The sequence below is a fragment of the Chanodichthys erythropterus genome, chromosome 16 (genome assembly GCF_024489055.1).
Source record: "Chanodichthys erythropterus isolate Z2021 chromosome 16, ASM2448905v1, whole genome shotgun sequence".
Classification (NCBI taxonomy): domain Eukaryota; kingdom Metazoa; phylum Chordata; class Actinopteri; order Cypriniformes; family Xenocyprididae; genus Chanodichthys; species Chanodichthys erythropterus.
The window spans coordinates 40,101,479-40,124,841 of record NC_090236.1 but is presented as its reverse complement, the minus strand read 5'-3'; the positions used below and the strand labels follow the sequence as shown (position 1 = coordinate 40,124,841).

Genomic DNA, 23,363 nt, shown 5'->3' with positions numbered 1-23,363 from the left:
AATTGCAAATTTATATCACACAATTCTGACTTTATAAAACGCATTTGCAACTATATCACACAATTGTGAGTTTAAATCTCGCAATTCAGATTTTTTTCTCGCAATTTTGACTTCTTGCAATTCTGACTTTTTTTCTAAAAATTCTGACTTTTTTCTTGCAATTTGGAGTTTATATCTCGCAATTCTGACTTTTTTTCTTGCAATTTGGAGTTTATATCTCGAAATTCTGACTTTTTTCTCGCAATTTGGAGTTTATATCTTGCAATTCGGACTTTTTTCATGCAATTGCGAATTTATATCACAATTCTGACTTTATAACATGCATTTGCGACTATATCACACAATTGTGAGTTTAAATCTCACAATTCAAATTTTTTTCACGCAATTCTGACTTTTCTTGCAATTTGGAGTTTATATCTTACAATTCTTTTTTTTTCTCACAATTGCGAGTTTATATCACACAATTCTGACTTTTTCTTGCAATTGCGAGTTTATATCTTACAATTCTGACTTTTTTCTCACAATTGCGAGTTTATATCACACAATTCTGACTTTTTTCTTGCAATTGCGAGTTTATATCTTGCAATTCTGACTTTTTTCTCACAATTGCGAGTTTATATCACACAATTCTGACTTTTTTCTCACAATTGCGAGTTTTTATCACACAATTCTGACTTTTTTTTGCAATTGCAAGTTTTTATCTCGCAATTCCAACAGTTAATATTGGAAGCAAAATTTTAATTTGGAAAAATGTGTGTCTGTGTGAGTGTGTCTGTGTGTGTTCTGAATAAAATCTCTCTGTGCAGATGATTTTGTATGTATATGTGTGTGTGTGTGTGTGTGTGTGTGTGTGTGTGTGTGTGTGTGTGTGTGTGTGTGTGTGTGTGTGTGTGTGTGTGTGTGTGTGTGTGTGTTTGCGGTGAATGATATCAGTGTGGATCCAGCTGGTCTGTTTGCCCGAATAGAGGGGGGTGGCAGAGTTTTCCATGTGCCGTCACACACTGATGTAAGCGGCTATTGTGTCATACACAAAGAGCTGGGCGATACAGTCGCTTCCTCCTGGACCCATCCATCTGTGTGCGTGTGTGCTGTACCTGTGATCTGTAATTGTAATCTTAAGCTTGTGTGCTTGTTAATGTCTGCTTTATGAATATGTGTCATCATATCTGTCACTCTTTCTTTCATTCTCATTCTCTCATTCTCTTCGCTTGCGTGTTTGCCATCTGTCCAGGGGCAGTTTTGCAACTGCCTTTTTAACTCCCCTCTCCTCTCCTCATTTCCACCCCTCACTCTCCGTCCTCCAACACTGGTGCACAGAAAATTGCATGGCTTTGTTTGTGACGCGTGTGTCACCTGGAGGTGTGCCTGGCCCCCCTCCCACTCCAAAGCCCCCTCTATTATAGAAATACCTCTCAGATGGAGCCCCCTCCCGGGCCGCTGGGCCATTATCTCTCTCTGGAAGGGGGTCTCCCCTATTGTCCAGTAGATTAACACAAGTCCCTCCCAACTCCCCTGTTCCCCCACCACATGCTGGCCCAGAAGTGTTAAAATGCCCTGAAGCAGAAAACGAGGAGCCAATTTACACAGCTGGCCACAACGCTCAGTCAAAGCAGATCGAGGAGAAAGACAATGAAAGATAAAGCTGGAGTAATGGGTGGGAGTTTGGTTGGAAAATGCAATTTGAAGCGACACTTCATTTCACAAATAAAACCCCCCTTGTTCCAGAGACTTGGTCGATAAATTCAGTGGTGAGGTCAGAAATTTTTAGGGCTGCCCCCGACTAAAGATTTCTCCAGTCGACTAGTAGTCGTTCATTTAGGTCATTAGTCAATTAATCACAAGTTTATATTAATTTAATTGAACAAAATGAGTAAATTCAGGATGAGTCATCAATATTTTTGGTGCATTTCCTGGAAGAGAAAGACTGTTTGGTTTATTTCGTGTATCTGCTGAAAGAGTATGTTTAAGGGTACATTAGCATATAGATTAGCCTCAAAGCCAACACACATTGACTAAAAGCCACTAAAGTTTTGATTTTAATGGGGTAACTCTTCAGACTTTCCTGCACAATTTGTGCTTCATGATGCCTCAAATCATGTGGCTTGTTGGCGATATGCGTGCTGTTACTTTTCACAGTGAACGGATGTACGCTTTGCAGATAGACTTTCAAAAAAAGATAAACACAAGGCCAGTAAGCATCCAAGAAAAACACCAACACTAACTAGGGGCCAGTCACCGAAGGTTCGTAGGCAACTATTGTATCTGTTGGCATTCTTCTTATTATTATTCTTCCGTTGTTTCTTCTTCCGAACTAGTCTATGGCCACCCATTGAACCATTTGCGGGAATGTTATGAAATTTGGCATATGGATAGAGGTCAGTCCCAACATTAATCATACCAATTTTGGAGAATTTTGGCTCAAGACGTTTCGATGCATGAAAATTTTCCCACTTTTTGAATTAAAAAAAAAAAAACTACTTTTTCGAACTCTCCAAGGCCAAAAATTTTACCAAATCATCTTCACACCATGCCGATAAAAAGTTGTCGAAATTTAATTTGATTTGTCAAACCATTTTCGAAAAATATGCGCACAAATTTTAAGTTGTGTTTACGAGAGTAGATGTAAGGCTCGTATTCAGACCATCACAAGCATGACCTGATGTTACGTGCTGCGTTTAGGCACAGCGCCACCTACTGGTCCGGAGTTGTCCAAAAATCATATCTTCATTAAATTCGGTGCATCATGCCAAGTCGAATGATATCCAATTTTCCCATATTGGCCGTTTTGAATTTTGTAGTAAAATGCTGTATTTTTAATGTATCATTACAAAACTCTGTATGGGTCATCGGTGCAAAGTTTCGGACCAGCGCCACCTAGTGGTGAAAAAAAATATTTACATGCTTATCACTTTGGATGTGGTTGACTTATTTTCACTTTTTTTCAACGATACCAAACATTTGCCTGATTTAGCATTTAAACAACATTTGTGAATATCTTCGAAACCGTTAGTCCGATCGAGACGAAACCACTGTAGGAAAATCGGAAACATAGGTCGTTGATTATATGCTAATGGCCAAATGTCAAAATTTTGATAGTAAGTGGGAAAAAAATGCAATCAAAAACAGGTGTGGGTAATTTTTTTTTATGTGTTCGTACATTTAAATGTCCATACCTTAACGAAATTAGATATTTTCACCCAATTTTACACACTTATGCATGGGGGCACACACAAAAAAGCCACCTGGTGGCGCTATAATTGAACAGAACATGAAATTGTCTCTAACTACAGTACTGTTGGTCTGATTTTTTTATCTAGGTTCTTTCAAAGTCCATCACTCTGCTTCAAATTTTTTTAAATTGTTTTGGCTAAGTTTGGTCAAATTTGCATTTTAATTTGCTCCCATTCTATGTGGACATTCAGTATGTTTCTTTTCCAGTTGGCAGAGGATTTTGTTTTGTTTTTGTTAAACAAGTTGGCTCGTATATTTAGAGGAAAGGTAAATGGCCCTAAAGTATGTCTGCTGCAGCTGATCCTACACGATTGTGTATGTTTTCCCTGTAACTCGCGCTTCCTTCAGACTGAGCTTCCTCAGAGAGCAGGTCAGCATGTTTGAAAAGGCTAATTGAGTTTTCATCTAGAAGGTGAGAGGGGGTAGCACAAGGCGACTCGCTCCCTCTTTACTGCTGCAGACCTTTCGTTTTTTTCGTGTGTGTGGCCTTGGAGGAAATGGTCAGGAAATTCACGTCACCCTGAAAGACTGAGTGCATTCAGGGTGTCTCAGAGGGATTTGAGTGAGTTTTGGGTTTGACAGGGCTTGCAGGACGGAGGGAGATGGTGTTTATTCAAGATCTGGAGCTTGACTGAGAAGCGTGCCTGTTAAATGTTTGACCTAAAGATGTTGGGTTAGTGTAGCACAGTGGGGAAGGATCAAGTCTGAGCACCAAAATGTTGTTATTCAGACCAAAGGCTGCTCTAAGCAGTTTTTTTCAGCAGTTCATATCCAGTTGATTAGAATATCTATTATGTTTAAGATGCTGATTTAGTAGATGTAAATGTATGCTAAATAACTACTTATTTGACGTAGTGTTATTATTTGGAGAAATTTTTGAGGAAGCCAAAAAGCACAAAAGAAAAGCAGTTTATTTATTTATTTTGTATTTTACAATTTTGAGTTTTAATTAATTAATTCATTTTTTTTATGTTTTTTTATTTTTTATTTATTTACAGGTATTTATAGTCAGGAAAAAGTCACGTGTCCTGATGTGTGCATCCTGAAATGCATTGAAATGTCTCATCATCATGGTTGTAATATGTGTTATAAGGCTCATCAATGAATAAGTGTAAAAAACAAATGGAGATATAATTAATTATGATGTTTTATTAAATGAGATTATGAGATTATGTGGTTTTTATAATCAATTATCACTGCTTTTGTCATTTTTTACAAGATGGATAAAATTTGTCACAAAAAAGTCATTCGGTTTAACCAAAATTTCGGTTTTACCGAATGACGATATTTTCAAACAATGCTAACAGGCTGATATATAGCTATCTAATCAATGAAACATTTTATATTTATTACAAGTTTTTAAAATATTACAGCATTTTCCATGTTTTATAGCGGTTGCACTGAATGACCTGATGTTTCGGGACATGAGTATGATCAAGTGAAAACATGATCAAAAATTAGTAACTTTGCTTCATGACCATGTGGTCCTTTGCAGGTGTCTGAATGATGTCACATGACCACATGACTTGATCTAAAATGGTCCCTTTATATCGGTTACTCTGAATGACATCAATGAAATTCATTTTTCCAGACATTTTCTCATAACAAAGCAACAACTTCTATACATAATTTTAGTGTCATTTTGCACTATGTTGATATATGATGTTATAAAATCATGCCAGAATAAAAAATATATACATTTATTACATTTTAAGATATTTTAATCACAAATTAAATGGCTGTATTGGCCTTTGGACAGTTAAACCGAATGACCTTTTGACACTTCAACATCTTTAAAATGCTTTTATGTAACAAAATATAATTAAAACCTTTAAAATTCAATAAAAAAGATCTAGTTGTACTACCTTACATACTTTGGATGTCATATCTTTGTTTTTTATTATTAATAATAATACCTTTAAACAAAAAAAATGATCCGTCACGTCAGTGAGCCTTAAATAAAACATTTTTTGTATAGGATTAAAAAAAGTTCCTTATTTATTCTCAGTGATTCAATTTAATTAATTTAATTTTCTTTAATTGTTATATTTAATTGTTATATTGCATACCAGCAGTATATAGATATAATCCTATCCAGTTAACCATAAAACATTATATAACGTTCTCCGTAAATTTTACAGAGGCAAATCCATTTCTTAATTTGAACAGGATTAAAATCACAAAGTAAATGTCCTGTCCTCCTCTGGGAAAATATTTTCCTTTAGATATTTTAAAATTGAATATTTCATGTCAGCCATGAACACAAAAATAGCACGATTCCTCCTCCTCACAACGCTGGTGCCGCTCAAACCGGAGTCAGGTTATCTTTCAAAACAGATATCTGAGCGCCTGAAGTAACAGGCTGGAGACTCGAAGCATGTGTGTTTATGAGCAGCTCTCGGCTGATTGGCCGAGCCGAAAGTGTGAAAGCCCATGGGGAGGAGGATGAGGAGTCGGGGGTGGGGTAAGGGGCGTGTCCTCCCTCTCTCTCTGTTTGCCTGCTGTCCCTGCTTGATGAGATCAGCGGATCGCCTTTCATCATGAGGCAGCTCTCACGCTGCTGCTCGCACTGCCGTCCGTCCGTCCTCTCTCTCTCTCCTTCTTTCTCTCTCTCCTTCTCTTTCTCTCTCTTCCTGGCCGCCGAGCTGGAGTTCGGAGCCGGAGCCGCGACACAGGACAGAGTAAGGAGTGCGGAGTGGGACGGAGGCTGCCACGGCAGGGATTAACCTCAGGGAGGGGGTGGGGGGGGTTACATCTCTGGGGAGAAGCTTCTTTTCTCCTTCCTCAGCAGGGAGACTCAGAGAGAACTAGTGTGCGCTCCTTCTCACAAAGAGAGGAGCTCCTTCGTCCTTTATTCCAGCGGCTTTCCTTCAGGGGCGCGAGGAGGGACGACCATCACGAGAGGGTCCGTGTAAGCAGCGTGCTTCTGTGCTTGTTTGAAGAACTTGATGTGGCATGCTTGAGTGTTTACTTGTGTGAAGAAACTATCCTGTGATCTTTTATTCCTTCCCTTCTTGCTTTGGGCTGTTTGGGTTACCTCATGTGCACTTGGGGCATTCCCTGTTGTGGTTTGATCCTCTAATTGAGGTTTGATCCACGGATACTCAAGAAGGATACAGTCTTTTCTTTGTGTTGGATGATACAGCTGCCCGGGATGTTTCGAAACCTGGGATTTCTATACTATCTGCGCTCCAGGGAGTGGGTTCGAGAGCTCGAATGCTGCGGTGGGGTTGTAGGATCGGCGCCCGGTCTGGGTTTGAAAGTGCAGTATTTCCACCTGAACTCGCAGTGTTTTCTCAGCTGTGATCAGATAAGGTGAATAGAGGACGCTGGATCTTCTGCTATCGCTTGTCTCTGGTTTGGTGTTCGGAGGAAGCGTTCCCACAGCGCTGGCTGAATCTTAGCAGATTTGAATGCTTTTCATTGTGTCCCTCGTGTTTGTGTGCACGCGCGGCTTATGGATTTGCATGCGTCTGTTTGCGCGCGTGTGGCTGTGTGTTTCCAGCGCTGGAATGTTTATGGAGCACACTGTGTGTGTGTGTGTTTTGTGTTAAGGGCAGTGGGGCATCTCTTACAAAGAAGCACTGTGGTGGTGTCATGGTACAGTAATGATATCAGATAACACTCTACTTTTTTACATTGCTTGTAAAACAAGTCATTATAGCCTACTAAAATGTCATGGTAATACTGTGTGCTGAAGGATTACTACGTTCATTTGCATTATCATGGTACATGTCAAAAACCTCATGAAGATGCCGTGCTGTTTTGATGTGTAGTACAAAAAATGTACCTGGAATGATGCATGAATTTCAGTACCAAGGTGTATTTTTAAAGTACCATAGTATTATTATCTGATGCCATCACTGTATACAGCATCATGGTTTTCTGTACTATAGTTTACTTAAAGATATACTTTGTTGTATTACTGTAATATTCTAAAATAGGACGATCATTTGGTCAGTGTTATAGTATTATATAGTTATAGAATTTATATATTTTCCAATTTCATTTTTATGTTTTTTTTTGGTTATACTTAATTTGTGTCCGTGTTAAAGTGTAATTATACATTTAAGCACTGAATAATAATAATTAACTACATGTACTTACTGTAGATTAGGGTTAGGTTGTTTGAGGGTTTGGTTTAGGGCTAATTGCATGTAATTATGCATAATTTATAGTTATTACTACAGTAACTAAATGTAACGTGTAGCAATGACACTGTAAAATAAAATTTTTAATATATTCTATTTAGCTTTTAATTTATTTAGTCATTTTAACGCATCATAAACTATTTTATTTCACTTAGTTTAAGATTTTAATAATTTCATGTCATTGATTTCAGATTTATCTCAATTAACAAACTCCTTTTAATAGTTTTAGTTAACAATAGCGGCATTCATTTTGTTTTAATATATACCATGGTATGTGTCCTAATATAATATACGGTTTTATTAAAAAAAAAAAAAAAAAAAAGTAACATGCTAAAACCATGGTAATTTGTTATAGGTATACCATAGTACTTAGGGCTGGGTGATATGACCAAAAAAAAAAAAAAATTGAGACCGATTTTGATTTTTTTTAAATGTTTAACTAGTCAACTTAAAAACTTAACTACAGTATGATTCAAATAACATTCTCTTTATTAACGATCTGGTTAAAAAAAGTTATTTTCCAAGTGCACCACACCTGAAGTGATCAACATTTGCAGAAGATATGCATGAAATATGAAGGCAAATGTTATACAAACTTTTGCACTCGTGTCTTACGTCTTTTGCAGCGTCTCACCCATGAAACGGCATTCTAAATAGAGATGCACCGATATATCGGTTAATAATCGGTATCGGCCGATAGAGTGAAATTTTGTTTAGAAATAAAATATAATCCGATAATCATGGCCGATATATATCAGGAGGGCACGAAAATGCACTGAATTTGTGCTTTGTGTAAAGAAATGCTAAGAAATTAGTTTGATGTTCAATATTAATAGTAATTATATGAATTAATAACGTTCAGAAAGTTAAGAAATATTAATTTAATCTTTAGAATTTAGTTAATGTGTGTTAATATTAATTTGAGTGTTTAGGTTTATAAATTAATGCCAGTTACTCTGAAACATGTTGATAAAATGGAGCGAATAAAGTGTTTATTTGCATTTCTTTCAAAATATAGTAATTAAAAATATGATTACTTATTAATTATAATTAAATTATCATTAATTTTAAAGAAACCCCAAACTATCGGTACCGTTATCGGTATCGGCAGATATTAATCTGTTATCGGTATCGGTGGAGAAATTTAATATCGATGCATCTGTAATTCTAAACGCGCAACGCTTAAATAAAAGAAAAGTTCAACTCGCATTTAATAAGTAAGCATTTAATTTTTTCCCATTCCACTACCTGCGTCCCGTCTTTTCAACGCATTTCTGAGTTTACAGCCGGTAAAGGGTTTGTTCACACGCGAGCTGTGGAATGAGGAAAAAAACGAGATGGGCACTTTTTAAAAGTTAAACTGATTTTAACTTGAGCACCGCGTTTTTTGAATGCCCTGTCATGTGTGGGCCGCTGCAAAAGACGCAAGACATGAGCGTGGCGGTCATACACGTGTTTACATAGAAAAACAATGAAAAAGTGCCGCATTGGAATGGAAAAACACGCTCTGTGTGAACGCCTCATAAGACTAGTGACGTGTTCTGTGTTCATCGAGCGTCACACAAGAGCGGTTAATCAGGTGCGCCATCTCTTAACGGTTATCATTGCTGCATTGTCTAATTGTAACGTTTGCTAACATTTTTATTTAAGATCACGATTTCTTGATTTAAAAATAATAAAATTGAGGCTAAACATTATATTTGAATTAATCAGAAAAATCACCCAGCCCTAATCATACTTAAAGATTATCATATTCATTTACCGTGGTAGCATGCAACTTTGATATTTTTCATAGCGCTGAAAGATTACCATGATATTTATGTCCTAAAACACTGTGGTATCACCGCATACTGAAAGATTATCATATTCATTTTCTATGGAACATGTCCAAAAACCTTGGTGATTTCCATAGGACTTTTTGTGAGCGATCTGTGCACATGTGTCCATGTGTAATTGTGTGGTGTGGGACGGGGGCATAGGGTGTGTGTGTGTGTGTGTGGGACGGCGAGGGCAGTGGGACTGCTTTAATCAGTGAGTGTGTTGTCTGAGAGCAGTGGGCTGGAAAGAGCTGACTGGAGCTGCTCTGTGGGGAGAGGCTCTTCTGGGAGAGCTTAAAGCTCAGCTGTTAGCCGTGTGAAGAGCTACACAACCATTTGCCTAACCATTCAATGTCCCTCCTTTGGAGAGGACCACTGGATTAGTGCCAGAAGAGTGTGTGTGTGTGTGTGTGTGTGTGTGTGTGTGTGTTGCTTAAGGGTTTGAAAGGACAGGAGGTGGGCTCCCACATCTGCCACAAGGCCGTGTGTGTATGTGTGTGATTACTGGTTTTGGGTTGGGGGTGGACACTTTAGTCACAGTGATAAATGGCTTTTGGGCTGTCAGAAAGCCTGGACTTCAATGCTTGTGTCTTATATTTACACTCTTCCTGAGTCGGATGTTTTCGCTGCAGCGCCTGAAGACTTGTGAGCCTTGAGGCACAGGGAAATTGAATGGGAAATTATATTGTGAGATATTTGGAACAGCTTAACAGGGAATTTTTTTTAATGAAAATCAGATTTAGCATAGCCCTATCATAAAGGTTTGGGATGTTTCATTGGCTTTCTGGTGACAAATAGATGCTTGACGTCGGCAGTAATTTATTAAATGGAGTTTTATTACCAGTTGATTTGTGGTAGTTCATATAGACTTGAAATTTATGACAATAATATGGCACAAAGAAATTTATATGGGAGATATTTGGAACATCTTAACATGAAATACATTTATTGACCGTCAGATTTTTATTGCGTACACTACCATTTAAAAAATTCCAAATTCAACAGTTTTTTTGAAGAATTAATAATTTGAAAAGAGTTATTTTAAATTGTAATAATATTCCACAATTTTTACTATTATTGTATTATCGAGACTTGTTTTCTAAAACATTTAAAAATCTCACCAACCCCAAGCATTTAAAAGGTTTAGATGTTTCATAGTCTTCCATGTAGAGTTATCTAGTTGTAGTTTATAATACAAACTTGTAGGCATAGAGAAATTGAATCAGGGTTTATACTGGGATTTATATTGGGAAATGTTACATTTAATTAATTTCTGGTACAAAGCAACCTGCTCAGGGTTTATTTAGGTAGTTTATGACATTGGCTTGTATTGTTGCAGTAAAGAAAGTAATCTTTGCCTTATCATTGTCAACATCAAGCTACAAACGATTAAAGCTCTTTGCCTTATCATCTGCGTTTGTGCCTTAACTAGAAACAAGCTCAACAGATGACAGGACATTTTGTCAGCTTTCTTTTCCAGTGGAGATTCGCTGGGTAGCCCCACACATCATGAAATCCCATTGGTCCAAAATCCTGCTCCACATATGTTCTGATTGGCTACGGTCGGATCTCACACCATGCAACATTTCAATAAGTATGTTTACTTGTTGTTTACATTAGGGATGCACCGATATGTACATTTTTGCCAATACCGATAACCGATAATTCTTTATATTTGGAAGCGAATAAACGATATATTGGCAGAAAAATCTAAATTTGTATATATTTTTAGAGCAAATGTTGCAGTATTTTCCTATTTGAAGTGATTTCAATCATATTTCAAGCAATTCAAAACCATAATGTAGGATAGTGCGCATCTGAAGTAATAATCCATTATTTATCGGCTTTAATGTATCGGCCAAAACTTCTTATCGTGGCCGATAACGATAACATTAAAACTGAACATATATCGGTCGAATCTTCTTATCGGGCCGATAACGATAACATTAAAACTGAACATATATCGGTCGAATCTTCTTATCGGGCCGATAACGATAACATTAAAACTGAACATATATCGGCCGAATCTTCTTATCGGGCCGATAACGATAACATTAAAACTGAACATATATCGGCCGAATCTTCTTATCGGGCCGATAACGATAACATTAAAACTGAACATATATCGGCCAAATCTTCTTATCGGGCCGATAACGATAACATTAAAACTGAACATATATCGGCCGAATCTTCTTGTCGGGCTGATAACTATAACATTAAAACTGAACATATATCGGCCGAATCTTCTTGTCGGGCCGATAACTATAACATTAAAACTGAACATATATCGGCCGAATTTTCTTATTGGGCCCATAACGATAACATTAAAACTGAACATTTATCGGCCGAATCTTCTTATCGGGCCGATAACGATAACATTAAAACTGAACATATATCGGCCGAATCTTCTTATCGGGCCGATAACGATAACATTAAAACTGAACATATATCGGCCGAATCTTCTTATCGGGCCGATAACGATAACATTAAAACTGAACATATATCGGCCGAATCTTCTTATCGGGCCGATAACGATAACATTAAAACTGAACATATATCGGCCGAATCTTCTTGTCGGGCTGATAACTATAACATTAAAACTGAACATATATCGGCCGAATCTTCTTGTCGGGCCGATAACTATAACATTAAAACTGAACATATATCGGCCGAATTTTCTTATTGGGCCCATAACGATAACATTAAAACTGAACATTTATCGGCCGAATCTTCTTATCGGGCCGATAACGATAACATTAAAACTGAACATATATCGGCCGAATCTTCTTATCGGGCCGATAACGATAACATTAAAACTGAACATATATCGGCCGAATCTTCTTATCGGGCCGATAACGATAACATTAAAACTGAACATATATCGGCCGAATCTTCTTGTCGGGCCGATAACGATAACATTAAAACTGAACATATATCGGCCGAATCTTCTTATCGTGGCCGATAACGATAACATTAAAACTGAACATATATCGGCCGAATCTTCTTATCGTGGCCGATAACGATAACATTAAAACTGAACATATATCGGCCGAATCTTCTTATCGGGCCGATAACGATAACATTAAAACTGAACATATATCGGCCGAATCTTCTTATCGGGCCGATAACGATAACATTAAAACTGAACATATATCGGCCGAATCTTCTTGTCGGGCCGATAACGATAACATTAAAACTGAACATATATCGGCCGAATCTTCTTATCGGGCCGATAACGATAACATTAAAACTGAACATATATCGGCCGAATCTTCTTGTCGGGCTGATAACTATAACATTAAAACTGAACATATATCGGCCGAATCTTCTTGTCGGGCCGATAACTATAACATTAAAACTGAACATATATCGGCCGAATTTTCTTATTGGGCCCATAACGATAACATTAAAACTGAACATTTATCGGCCGATACCGATATGGTGGCCGATATATCATGCATCCCTAGTTTACATGTTACATTATCTAGGTCTTTTAGTTCAACTTCACAAATATGGTGTGATTTCCGTCTGACTAAAGCATTTGCATGACATTTTAAAAGGATGAGTTACTTTAGTCTGGCTGAAATTGTCCTTTTAAAGCGCATGTTAACGCACTTAGTGTTGACAGAAAAATTACTTTTCTCTGGTTAGGAAACGTTGAGGAAACTTGATGTCACGCTTGACGTTACTCAAACTTCAAAGTACTGAATGTTCATATGCTGTCTTTTCTGTTCTCATTTGGTAATGTTTTATATTCATGCTCTGTGTGATTTCAGATGTAGATGAGGCATGGGTTCAATTAAATGTAGTAAAGTGTCGTGGCTCGTGCCTTTGACAAGCGGGGATTTTGCCGCCACAAGTAGCCGCACGTACATTGTAAACAGATATCTGACTTCTAATTGAAAGCAGCGATGGCGTAAGGTTCGCATTTATCCTGTGCCGGCTGTATTCATAGGCTCTGGTTTCACTTTGATGTGACAGCCTCCAAGGGCGATCACTGGATTCGTCTGCCTGTGTGTCACTTCAGAACACATCTCACCCATCAGGACATGTCGTACGGAAAACTCTCTCTCTCGCACACATGTGCAATGCCCAAACATCACATACTTTTATTACTGAACCCACCATTGGCTGCTCTTTATTCCAGAATGTTCTGAGCAGAAAAACAGCAACAGATGCCTGTTGTGAGAGCATTTGCTTGTGTGTGTGTAGCGGTTGCGTGTTTGCATGAGGTTTATTTAGGACTGTGTAGGTGGACAGAGGCAGGGGGGACATCTGACATCTGCCCTCCGAACCACTGAGATGATAGAGTACTGGACACCGGCTTTATTGATCTGCCGCATGTGTAAGTGACAGAATGAGAGGGGATGGGAGATTGATAAGGGTGGGGAGGAAGACAAGACAGAGAGAAAAGATGGACAAAACTGAAATGGGAACATCAGGTCATACTCACAGATGGTATGCTGGGTTTTTTCTGGGCCAGGAATAGAATCAAAATGAACTTTTTTCTCATGAAATTACTTCTTACGATGAGCAAAGTGGGGAAATTTCAAAGAATTATTTGGGAACTGAGGGTTTTCAAGTATGCTACAAAAGTGAACCATGTGACTCAAGCACTACTCTACTGTTCAAAAGGTTGGTAAGATATTTTTGAACACAGAAATGTAGAAAAAACAGTAGGGTAATTCCGTGTCAACTCAACTAGAGGTCCCCGGCTTAAATTTCTGATTTTGTTACTATTTTTTCTTACAGAAATAGTGATGAAAGCCAACATATTAAATGTCACAGATGTATATTCACTGAGTAATCCACTATTTTGTAGAGGGGGTCAAAATGACCATTTTCACCTGAGATTTGGAGCCAAATTAGATGGGTGTAAAAATGACTATAGATAGATGTCAGCACCATTATTTTATTTTTACACAGAGATTGGTAGGTCTATTAGTAAAATCTGCTGACTTTATCAATCTTTGTTTCATTATATGCCAACGGTGACCGTTCAAAAATGGCAAAAAGCACTTGGTGTGTTGTTTTGCCTCAAGTTTGCATGCCTGTAACTCAATAAGAATGAAAGATCTATTAATATCCTTTTAGATTCTGGTTCTTATCAAACTTTCCTTTTGGTATCTTCATTTTAAAGGCCCTTGATGGTTCAATCCCAGAGATATGGAGATCTTTGAAGAATAGTAAAAAACAGAAATATTTTTGATTTAGTCACTTTTGATTTAATGCATCTTTGCTGAATAAAACTATTATTTTCTTAATATATATATTAATATTGCTAACCCCAAACTTTTGAATGGTAGTGTATATGCCAAGTCATCTTAAGGCAAAAAAATAGATTTGTGTAATAAAATTTGATTACACAATGAGATTTATTTGGTTATTTACTGAAAATACACCGAAAATCTCCCCCCAGTGAGCTTTTTTCTCCTGTAACCAGATCGTGAAGTCACTAAGCTTGGTCACCAATAATAATAATAATTAAAATAAATAATTCAAACTATTCATAAAATAATATTAAACTTTAAAGGATGATTCATTCACAGATCTAATAATGAACTCTCAGGAGCATGCAAAAGCCTTGTGTTTGTCACTCAAGGCTTTTTTATTCAGACAATTTGTTATATAAATTTGTAAGATGCAAAAGCTATATGGGCTGCTTTTATACTGTTTATGGTGCATTTGCATCCTTTTTGAAGCTTTAAAGCCCCAGATCGCCCAGTACAGCAAAATCAAAATATCTCCTTGAGATTTGGAACAACTTGAAAGTATGATTGAAAATTTTCATTTTTGGGTGAACTATGGTGATCTAACAGCTCTAACCAGATTGACCAAGATGATCTATCAGGTTGAAACTATATATATAATGTTTATGCACTATGCAAATACTGCTGTGCATGTGTGTTGCAGATCGTCACACAATAACTGATGAATGCTGCCATTTCTGTGCATATGAGAAACATTGGAAAACGCGGCAAAAGTGGAACAAAGCAGCACTACTCGTTTGACCCATGCCACACTGACCATTTATCAGCTCAACTCAAAATATACGTTTATAACCACTAAACAATGAATGAAACTGGACGTTTCTGAATGGTTAGTGGATAAATTGATGTAGTTGCTGTGGAGTTGATTCAACTCATCCACTAGCATGTGCCGTCATGTTCATCTTTTGTGTTGAATTGACCCTCGTTTGTGAAGCAGTCCGGCGTAAAATGACGGCATGACAACAACACTCGACTACAACAACTCTTCCTCTTCTCTAAAGCAGCCCAACATGGCCCCGCCCCCTTTATTGTGTGTTCTCAGGGGCGGGGTTTATGTAAATTTTGGTGTTTGTGATGTCACAACCCCAGGAAGAAGCTTGTTGTAGTCCCTACCAGCCGTTTGTTGTAGTCCTAAAATAGTGATTTCTGTAAAAGAAAATATCTCTCTTTGCATTGAACTTTGAGTGTCGTAACTTTGCAGATGTTGTTTATACTCAAACGGCAACATTACACACTAACTAAAGTTAAAAAAGTAAAATCATGATCAAGGACCCCTTTAATGTCAACATTAAATATATTAAGAGTAACGCAATATAATTAAATACTATTTAAAAAATACTTTTCACATGATCTAAATATTATGGAAGTAAGACCAATGGTTAATTTTAACTCTGTCTCAATTTACATCTGCTTGCTGAAAAATGTTATCATGATTATTTTTTTGCTCATCTCTTTCAGTCCTATTTGAAGGTCTAAGGTCTAACAATCCAGAACAGCTGCTTTTTCAAAATGGTTTTTACTAGATTATCCAGCTGGGAGGTGAGTTAAGAAAAAAAGAGACAGAAAGTGTGAGCAAATGAACCACACTAGCCACAGAGGAAAGAGAGATGTTCCAATGAAATAGAGAGAGAGAGAGGATGCAAAGATAAACAACAGATGGCGAATGTGTGTTCCCACTCATCAAAGCCACCGGTAGCTATAGGTGTGTGTGTGTCCATCACATCTCTGGTGACCAGGGTAACGCAGGCGAGGGGCCAGACACCAGGCGCTCTCTTTATCACAGACCCCCCACCGTCCTGAAGGGAAACGCAAGCCCTCGTGTGCCACAGAGCGTGCGAGAAGAGGCCCTGCTGAGGGTCTGACGGGTGCTGAAGCATAAACAAATTTAGATGAGGATGTACACAGTAAAGGCCAGTAGACTAAACAGTGTGAACACACAGAAACACGTCACACAGGGCCGCTCAACACATTCAGATGTGTGTTACTGAAGCAATTGAGAGGACAGGGAGTGTGTTATCACTGATTTTTGTCAGTTTGGGGTATATTTACACTTGGCCGTTTCATGCAATTAAGTGTAAATGTCCTCCAAGTCTTTCGGCAAATTGGATTGCATGGACAGATGTAAATATCGTATATAACAGCATTCAGGCCTTTTAAGTGGGCAGCCTGGGATCTGCGATATTATCATTCCTCTAGTCATGCAGAACAGCTACAAGCACTTGATTCCCGGGGCGTTCGCCCAAACACGAAACGCAGCGACGGAAAATTCAATTACGTGGACCTGAAAACAAAGAATGTTATTTTTATGATGGGACAAGCAAAACAAATAGATCCTTGAGAGTGGAACGGCAAATCGAGGAAGAGGGTTATGACCCAAGAATGTTGCAGATTGAAGGCCATATTCCTCTTATTCTTCATCTTTATTCCATTAACCTAAAACGACACATTCGGCTTGATCGAAGACATCACGCCGCAGCAGCACAAGCGCAGAAGAGCCATAGGACACAATTACGGGTTGTTTTGCCTTGTACTTCGCTTCTCTTTGACTTATAGGCATAGCAGCACCATCCCAGCAGAGTGCTTTTGTTTTTCTAACAGATAAGTCAGCGCAGATGGACATTTTCCCATGTGGAGATGTACGGCCCTGGCAGACCGCTTTTATATGTAGTCTGGTCTCGCATGGCTAAGCAGATGGAGACGGCACATCAGCGGTCCATTAGAATGAGGTTGTTATAGTTACATTAGTCGTGTCTCATATGGTTCGGGATCATTACCCCTGAGGAGAGTGAGTGTAATTGATGTACTGCATGTTTTTTTCACTTCTCAGCTTGACGTTTGCATTTTATATCAGCAGTCTAACGCCCAAAGACACGGTACAGTCAAGCAGTCACCGTCTTACAGCGTGACTCAGTCCCTCTGCTGTGACACACTGAAACAGACCAGATGACTGTCTGTCTATCCATCCGTCTGTCTATCTATCTATCTATCTATCTATCTATCTATCTATCTATCTATCTATCTATCTATCTATCTATCTGTCTACCCATCCGTCTATCATCCATTCGTCTATCTATCTATCTATCTATCTGTCTGTCTGTCTGTCTGTCTGTCTATCCATTCGTCTATCTATCTATCTATCTGTCCGTCCGTCCATCCATCCATCCATCCATCCATCCATCTGTCTGTCTGTCGTCCATCTGTTGTCTATCTATCTATCTATCTATCTATCTATCTATCTATCTATCTATCTATCTATCTATCTATCTATCTATCTATCTATCTATCTATCTATCTATCTATCTATCTATCTATCTCTATCTGTCTGTCTGTCTATCCATCCGTCTGTCTATCTATCTATCTATCTATCTATCTATCTGTCTGTCTGTCTGTCTGTCTGTCTGTCTATCCATCTATCATCCATTCGTCTGTCTGTCTGTCTATCCATCTATCATCCATTCGTCTATCTATCTATCTGTCTGTCTGTCTGTCTATCCATCCGTCTATCATCCATTCGTCTATCTATCTATCTATCTATCTATCTATCTATCTATCTATCTATATATCTGTCTGTCTGTCTGTCTGTCTGTCTGTCCGTCCGTCCGTCCGTCCGTCCGTCCGTCCGTCCGTCCGTCCGTCCGTCCGTCCGTCCGTCCATCCATCCATCCATCCATCCATCCATCCATCCATCTGTCTGTCTGTCTGTCGTCCATCTGTTGTCTATCTATCTATCTATCTATCTATCTATCTATCTATCTATCTATCTATCTATCTATCTATCTATCTATCTATCTATCTATCCATCGTCCATCTGTTTGTTTGTCTGTCTATATATCTATCTGTCTGTCTTGTCTTTCCATCCGTCTGTCTGTCATCCATCCATCCATTCATTTATCTATCTGTCCGTCCATCCGTCCGTATCAGTCTATGTAGTGTTCTATCGTTCTTTCTATTATTTTATCATTCTATCTTTCATTTTGTCTCTCCATCTATCCATCTGTTCATTCGTTCATTCTTTACTGTAAGCTTGTACAGTTGAAATTAATTAGTCAGTATAGTACAAGAGGTATAAATACATCATGAGAATGGGCATGAAGTTGACTTTTTTGAGGCATCCTAATGCAGTTTCAGTTTTATACATTTTCAAACTTGATCCAGTACTTAAAGGAATGAATTGATCTGTAAAAAGCTTTGTGTTGTCTCATCAGCGTTTAGTTTTTTTCTCCTCAGACGTTTCTTTTTTCTCAGACCTTGTTTCACAAGCCTTCATGTAATTGCCTAATGTGAGAATAGTGTTTAAAAGTCTGTCTACAACTCCCAGACTAACAGCGTAATTATGTTTGCATCGATGTTCATTACAGTTATTAGTGACTACAATGGTTTGAGTGAGGCAATGTTAGTTAAACTGACGTGTGCGAAACAAACACAACCGGAATGAAACACATTACTGTGGCTCTGCACGTCTGTGAAACTCTCCAGCTCTGAAATATGATACGGAAAACCGAACACCTTGACTCCTACCACACGTTATGATAGCTGTGAGTGGCAAGTTAGGGCAGCAGCCTCTCTCTTTTTTTCATTCATTCTCTCTCTCACAGACATACATTCACATTCTATCCCACTTCTTTCATGACATGACCTCATTTATTTTTCCTTTAATATTAGTAACACTTACCCAGGAATCCGGGCTCTGACTGTCTGGCTGTCTGGCCGCCCTCCTTCCTGTCGTCTGAATTCAGCTCTCTCTTTTCCTGTCTCTCTTTCTCTGTGACCTTAATGTATATTGAGTTAGTCTGAGGTGTGTTTGTGTGCTTGTACAGTATGTGTGACCTTTTTTCCTTTGTGTTAGTGACCTTGGTCATCGTCTGACAGATTGTGTTGTCCAGCACTGCTGGGGAGTAACTAAAAGCTACTAACACAACTACATATTTTAGTAGTGTAGCTGAGCTGTTTTCATAGTACTTTAGCTTGTCCAGTAATGAGCTTTACTCTAACAAGTAGTAGTGTAACATGACACAACACTGCTTTGTGTCACACTGAATCACGCTAACAGCCCAACTGAGGTAAAAATCCAACATACTCTTCTATGGGGCTGCACAATATATCATTTTAGCATCGATATTGCAATGTTTGTATCTGCAATAGTCAAGTATAGGGATCGTAGGTTGATTCATGATGTGTTTTGGAATGCATGTGATTAATTGCAAAGTTTATCATTTGCATGTGTTTTTAAGTCCTGTCAGTTTAAACATCAAGGATGTAACTTGCACACTGTTTTCTGTGCATGCACACAGAGCTGCACAGACAGCATGTGAATACTGAATTAAGTTCTCTTCCCTGTTCTTTTTGCATTGTCTAGCCCTACTCTTCTATCTCTTGTTCGATTCATTTAGTAAGTCAGTTTGTTTAGATGATTCATAATAATTAAAGGGTTAGATCACCCAAAAATTTAAATTCTGTGATTAATTACTCACCCTCATGTCATTCCAAACCCATAAGACTTTCAATCATCTTTAGAGCACAAATGAAGATCTTTTTAATGAAATCTGAGCGCATTCTGTCCCTCCGTTGACAGCTACCACTTTGACGCTTCAAAACGTTATTAGAGATATCGTAAAACTAATCCATCCACAGATTTCATTTAGGATTTTATTCACAAATAAACATTCATCAACTCACACATTTTTTTTGAGATACTTGGCATTGATCGCATACTTCTCAAACAGCACAGATGCTGCGGACACAATAACACAGTTTATGTAAACGTCCCCTAGCTGTCTTTTTTGTAGAGCTCCTTCTCGGGATGAGACTCTATTATTCAGGGGGAAAAAAACCATTGCATCACTTACTGTAGCAGGAAGTTCCTGCTAGAGTTTCATGCATCAATATCTCATCTCCAGACTCCAGGAACACTCCTAATGTGGAGGTATTTTTGTGACATTGAGGCTGATGCAAACTGAATCTCTCTCATTTGAGTATTTTTCTTTCTCTCACGCTTTCTCCCAGGAACCCGGAAATAAATAAAGCTTTATTTTGGCATGCACTCTTAAAAACAAAGGTTACAAAAAGGTGTTTTTTACAGTGATGCCATAGAAGAACCATTTTTGCTTCCTCAAATAACGTTTCAGAGAATGGCTCTTAAAAGAATTTTTTTTTTTTTCTTAGTGTGAAGAACATTTTTAAAATCTTAAAGAGCCTTTTTCCACTATAAGGAACATTTTGTGGAATAGAAAGGTTCCACTGATGCTAAAGGATCTTTTTGGAACCATCGAGGCCAATAAAGAATCTTCATTTTTAAGAGTGTGCTTCCATTTTTTATATTGCTATAGGGTTATTGATTTGAACAAACCCATTCCCGAAACATGTAACTTGTCCGGTGTGCCATTTGTGTTAGACATCAATGATGCCTCAAATTACGCATCTCGTTGAGGGGAGACAAACAAATTACTTTTCTAAACAATCAGACAAATGACCAAAATAATCCAATTGACTCATGATAGACATTGAACTCGTGAACCATATTTAGAGATGAGAATGTCATTGGGATATAGGGCTTTTTTGACTTGAGTCAGCTTGCAACAATACAGCAACACCATAGAAACCCCCCAGAAGTTCCTAAAAATTGCAAAGCAACACTGTAAATGTCACTCAAGTCAAGATATCTTAGCAATGCTCTGGCAGTCACCCACATCTTAGTATTGTGGCAGCAGGTTTGGCATAGGGCAGCACGACTCAGATTTTCTTCAAGTTATTTATTTATTTTTCTATTTATTTATTCATAGCCACTTTTTTCAAAAAAGTGCCTTATTAAAATACATCTGCCAAGTGATTGAATCTCTAGAAATGTCAGAGAGTAGACCAGGTCCTTCCATTTACAGATGATTTGTTTGTAGAGGCTATAGCTGTTTTGAATGAATACCATTTATACGATTTATAAAACGCAATATGCGTGGGTCTGTATTGCTCTGTGTTGACATAAGCTGGACTGTTTTTGAGCTAGAGGTGACATGTCTTGTCATGTGTGAATATGTGCATGTTCGGTGTTTCTGTATGTCATACAGAAGGTGTCTCGTTCTCACCCGTGGCCCTCATTATTACATTCGTCCCCATGGCGGTCTCTCACAGGCTGTCAGGCTGCGGTTGGCAGTCGAGCCCTGATCCTCTCTTTCGGCTTATCTTCTTGTCTTATCAGGATCAGGGCTGTTCCTTCATTTCTGTTCACATTTTTATCCTCAACACCTTTGAGATTCACACTTAATAGTTGAAGAATCACTCATAAAACCAACCCGCAGATTCTTTGGCTATGTTCAAACAGTCCAAATCCAATTTTTGTGCATATCCGATTGAAATCTGATCAGATTTGGCAAGTCTGAATGGCCAAAAATCACATGAATTGTGTTTTTTACAAATTCGTTTTGAGCTACATTCATATATGGTTTGAAATCCTATTCAAATTTGCATTTCTGGAAATCTGTTTCAATCTGACTGCTCTGATCAGATTTCACATGGTTTATGTGACTTTCTCATGCCATGTAAGTTGCCCGGTAAAAATTGTGTTCTGGGGGGTAAAATCCACGAATTTGGTAGGGTTCCTCTGGTAAAATTCACATTCCAGGGACTAAATATCATGTTATTTGGGGTTGTTTCAACCCGCGGACATGGAAAACAACTCTCGGCAACAGTGTTAAAGTAGCCCAATTCCATGGGAAAACCGCAGACTTGGCAACACTGTATAAAACGTAAACATAATACGTTGTTATAGGAAACATGTTGAAAGTCACTGCAGAAACAAGGTTGTGTTGTTACAAAGTACCAGATGAGCAGAATAACAATATAACGGAGACCCAATGTGGACGACAATAATTTTAAATCAGATTCCTATTGGATACACAAATAATCGGATTTGGACTGACAGTGAGCCTAAGTTCTCTCTGATATTACTGTTTTAATGACATGGTGTGTTGTTGTGTTTTCTCCTAGGCTGGCACTTTGACCACTACCAGACGCTGACGTGAGTTTGGGGGCCTCAGGCTGACGTCTTGGCGCTTTGATGAGGTAACGGCGGACCCCGGAAGCCCAGCCCCTGTGTCGTGCCACCCCTTCCCTTTCCCCTCCTCCCTTCCCCTTTCCAACCAGCCAAGCCATGGGCCAGAAGATCTCGGGGAGCATCAAGTCCGTAGATGTGCGAGGGGAGCCGTCCTTCAGGCCCCTGAGGAGGGAACTAAGAGGGCCGGATTTCTTCAAGCCAGCGCGACTGGACCTACTCCTGGACATGCCCCCTGCTCCACATGAGCAGCAGCTCCGACACGCCTGGAACTCAGATGACCGCTCACTTAACATCTTCATCAAGGATGATGACAAACTCACCTTCCATCGACACCCGGTTGCCCAAAGTACCGATGGAATACGTGGACGAGTGGGATACACACGAGGACTCCATGTTTGGAGGATCCATTGGCCTGCTAGGCAACGAGGCACGCATGCAGTGGTAGGCGTGGCCACGTCAGATGCCCCGTTGCACTCGGTGGGTTACACCTCTTTAGTTGGCAGTGATGGTGAGTCCTGGGGCTGGGACCTGGGACGTAACAAGCTCTACCACAACAGTAAGAACCGTCCGGCTTCTTCTGCACCAACATACCCAAGCTTCCTGGAGCCAGAGGAGGCCTTTGTGCTGCCGGATGCCTTGATGGTGGTGCTGGACATGGATGAGGGCACACTGAGCTTCATGGTGGATGGACAGTATCTCGGAGTGGCCTTCAGAGGCCTTAAGGGCAAAAAGCTGTACCCCATCGTCAGTGCAGTGTGGGGCCACTGTGAGATCACCATGCGCTACATCAATGGCCTAGATCGTAAGTATTCACTTTTCTTCAGAGTTGAGTTATTGCTGAATGATTATT

At 38.8% G+C, this 23,363-nt stretch overlaps 1 protein-coding gene across 4 annotated transcripts in view; it reads left to right on the top strand.

The window, feature by feature from the left end:
* Positions 1-5,710: 5,710 nt before the first annotated feature.
* The window catches only part of spsb4a (splA/ryanodine receptor domain and SOCS box containing 4a), a 59,395-nt gene continuing 41,742 nt past the window's right edge, over positions 5,711-23,363 (top strand). The window contains exons 1-2 of one of the 4 annotated variants that reach the window (XM_067363043.1): positions 5,711-5,912; positions 22,447-23,315. In XM_067363043.1, the coding sequence (XP_067219144.1) occupies positions 22,610-23,315 (706 nt within the window). In that variant the 5' untranslated portion in view covers positions 5,711-5,912; positions 22,447-22,609. The other 3 variants (XM_067363041.1, XM_067363042.1, XM_067363044.1) reach the window with 3 other exon arrangements.